Source organism: Cupressus sempervirens, chromosome 5, assembly GCF_028749045.1.
Source record: "Cupressus sempervirens isolate cs-2001-9-10 chromosome 5, ASM2874904v1, whole genome shotgun sequence".
Taxonomy (NCBI): Eukaryota; Viridiplantae; Streptophyta; class Pinopsida; order Cupressales; family Cupressaceae; genus Cupressus; species Cupressus sempervirens.
In genome coordinates this window covers 557,924,805-557,927,739 of record NC_143122.1, presented here as the reverse complement: position 1 = coordinate 557,927,739, position 2,935 = coordinate 557,924,805, and the positions used below count along the sequence as shown (strand labels likewise).

The following is a 2,935-nucleotide window of genomic DNA, read 5'->3' as shown; positions in this document are numbered from 1 at the left end:
CACTTTTAATTTAATATAAAGTTATATTGAAAGAATGCATTTAAATTATTGTTTTACATAGAAAGAAAAAATAAATAACACTTTTTTATAAATATAAAAATAAGGTAAGGCAACAATCATATGTCAAATGAATTTAATAAAATAAATATATAATATTCAATCCAATAAGAAATATGGACTCTTTTTTTTTACTTTTGATTTTAATATTAAAAAACATTAGCTCAAATTTATACTCTAATATCAACGGATTACAGATTACAAAAATCAATTCGGAAAGGCCACAGTGAAACAAAAAAATGAGAACATACAATATATGAGAACAAAAAATAATTGTAAGAGAGTTTCCTCTAAATTCTAAATTTTCTCTCAAGCTCTTTAGGAAGACTAAGAATTCTTTATGGGAGAAGTAAAACAAAATCTAGGATATTCTTGGTTTTAATACTCAGAAAAGCCTTGCAAATACTTGTCCTACCATAACAAAGCTACAGTTGCATACAAAAATTACATCACTAACATGGATCCTTGAATTACAGTGGCAATAATTTGAATAATAAACTGCTTAAAACCATTACAATTCAGCAAAGCTTCGTTTTACACAAGCATAAACCAGAAATGGCTGCTTATCTATTCTATTTACCCTGCCAGAAAACATTGGAACCACACTTATATTTGTCCTTCCCTTGGCACTCCAGTTTAATATCATCTGTCAAAAATTTCACATTCTGCAAGAGTACACATAAGGTCAAGACTTAAACAGATCATGGGTTATGATCAAAGAACTGCTGTTTACTTCAAAAACAGAGAAAAATAATAAAAACATGATTTTTATAATATAATTTGCGACTTGAGTATCTCAATCTAATTGTTCTTCATTAATGCTTGGAATCATATACCATGATTCATTCAGTATCGTGATAATGAATTACATGAGAATATGATTTGAAACTTCAAGATGAAAATAGATCCACAACCAAATTTAGAAACTCAAATGAAGTCATCCTGAACTTTGAAAACCTAATATCTACAACTCACAATCAGAAAAAAAATTAAACAAATAATGGTTTATGATCAAGCACTGCTCTAATTTATTCCAAAATCATGAAGAAAAAACCAACAATTTGTGAACCTTTTTCCATTAATGGATGTTTAGAATCATATATTCATCATCAGAATTCCTCTAATTCATTCCCCTCGTAATGAATTATAGAATATGATTCTAAACTTTGATTAAGAAAAGATACACATGGTCAAATTGAAACTCATATCACCTCGTCATGAACTTTGGAACCCTAATGTCTACAAACCACAACTTATTACCAAGAATCAAAAAGAAATTTTTAAATAGCATATGATCATATATTTACCTTTAACTTGGCCAGATCTTGGCAGCCAGTGAAATTGTATGGGAATTGGCATGTGCCAAATTGAACAGTATAAGCCCTCGCTATGTTTGCTCCACTTGTAGCCAATCTCTTTGCATCGTTCAACTCCTGAGAATATGTTCAATAGAGTCAGCTCTTACCACTGATGTCTTATATATAAAACTTAACGAATGCGGCTATCCTTTCTATAAATTGTACTATTGATTAAATTTCACAAAAGTCAGCTCTTACCACTGATGTCTTATATATCTATACTACAAGAAAACTTAAGAATGGATGCTGCTATCCTTTCTATAAATTGTACTATTGATTAAATTTAAAAAAAAACGAAAACGCAATGAATTTTTTTGAAATTTACAGCATTTGATCTTCATGATCTGTATATTGTGATCCAAAACAACAAAATTTTTGAAAAAACTTCGCTGTATTTTTGTCTTTGGTGCATTTTGTCAGGAGATTAACCCGCGCCCTTAAGAACATGATTCTGATGTCAAAATTGTCCTGTAAGGTCTGCTGATTGTTTTGAATAATTCACTTAACATTATCAAATTTTTACAATCCGTTTCAATGTACAATTGGTTTCTGGATCAAGATAGTATATGTTTTTTATTATGTACGTTTAGGAATATACTCTGTGATGAAATACATAAGGATATGAAAAGAAAGAAAAATATGATAGATCACAAAGTGATTTCAAATATTGATAATAAAAATATACACAATCAAATCTAAAAATCAATTGTAGGCATAATAATTTATATTTACTACAAGGTTATCTGATTGATATGTAGTTGGGTAGTATTAAATACCTTGTTATATTTACTACAAGGTTATCTGATTGATATGTAATTGGGTAGTATTAAATACCTTGTTATATTTACTACAAGGTTATCTGATTGATATGTAATTGGGTAGTATTAAATACCTTGTTGGCAGCACTTTTAGCCAAGAGATCTTCAACCAAGCCAGCATTGGCATTACCAGAGAGGGCAAAGGCAGAGAAAAGAGCTACACCAAGTCCCGCCACTGCCGCTATCCTTCCATTGGTGTTGTCAGATTGGGCTCTCACAACCATTCTTCTTGACTTGGGTGAGACAAGAGAAAGGGAAGAAGAAGAAGAATGGCTTCTACTTCTCACTGAAGGTTTCATGCAGTGTTCTGCAGTCAGAGATGATGCAGTGTTTGTAGTTGCCAACGTTCCTGCCATTGCCACTGCCATTGTAAAGTTTCTTACAATCTTTGGACTTGGAGAAAATGGGTTCTAAGTTCGCAATATGGGGTGTGATAGAAATTCTTTCAGCCATTGGGTGGGCTTGTGGATAGTACAACATGATCTCATGGATAAGGTGAGATTTCCATTCAGCCTATGGCGCTGAGGTCGTCATTTATTTATTCTCGTGGGTAGGATTGTAGTGGACCCAAACTCCTCCCTCGTTCATTTTGTTCATTTTTGTTTTCATTTCCTTGGGGGAAAGCGTAGGGGAAGTTGAATTAACAATTATTAGTGCTATGGTGTGAGAAATGGTCTTGCAAATTTCCATCTTTCAAATAAT

The 2,935-nt window shown here is 31.8% G+C and overlaps 1 protein-coding gene across 1 annotated transcript; it reads right to left on the bottom strand.

Moving 5' to 3' along the window:
* Window positions 1–501: 501 nt before the first annotated feature.
* PSAN (photosystem I reaction center subunit PSI-N, chloroplast, putative / PSI-N, putative (PSAN)) lies at window positions 502–2,629 on the bottom strand. The gene is made up of 3 exons (XM_089831866.1): window positions 2,308–2,629; window positions 1,365–1,490; window positions 502–722 (listed from the first exon to the last, which is right to left on the bottom strand). The coding sequence occupies exons 1-3, from the start codon at window positions 2,599–2,601 to the stop codon at window positions 630–632; spliced, it is 513 nt and encodes a 170-aa protein (XP_089687992.1). The 5' UTR covers window positions 2,602–2,629; the 3' UTR covers window positions 502–629.
* Window positions 2,630–2,935: the final 306 nt, after the last annotated feature.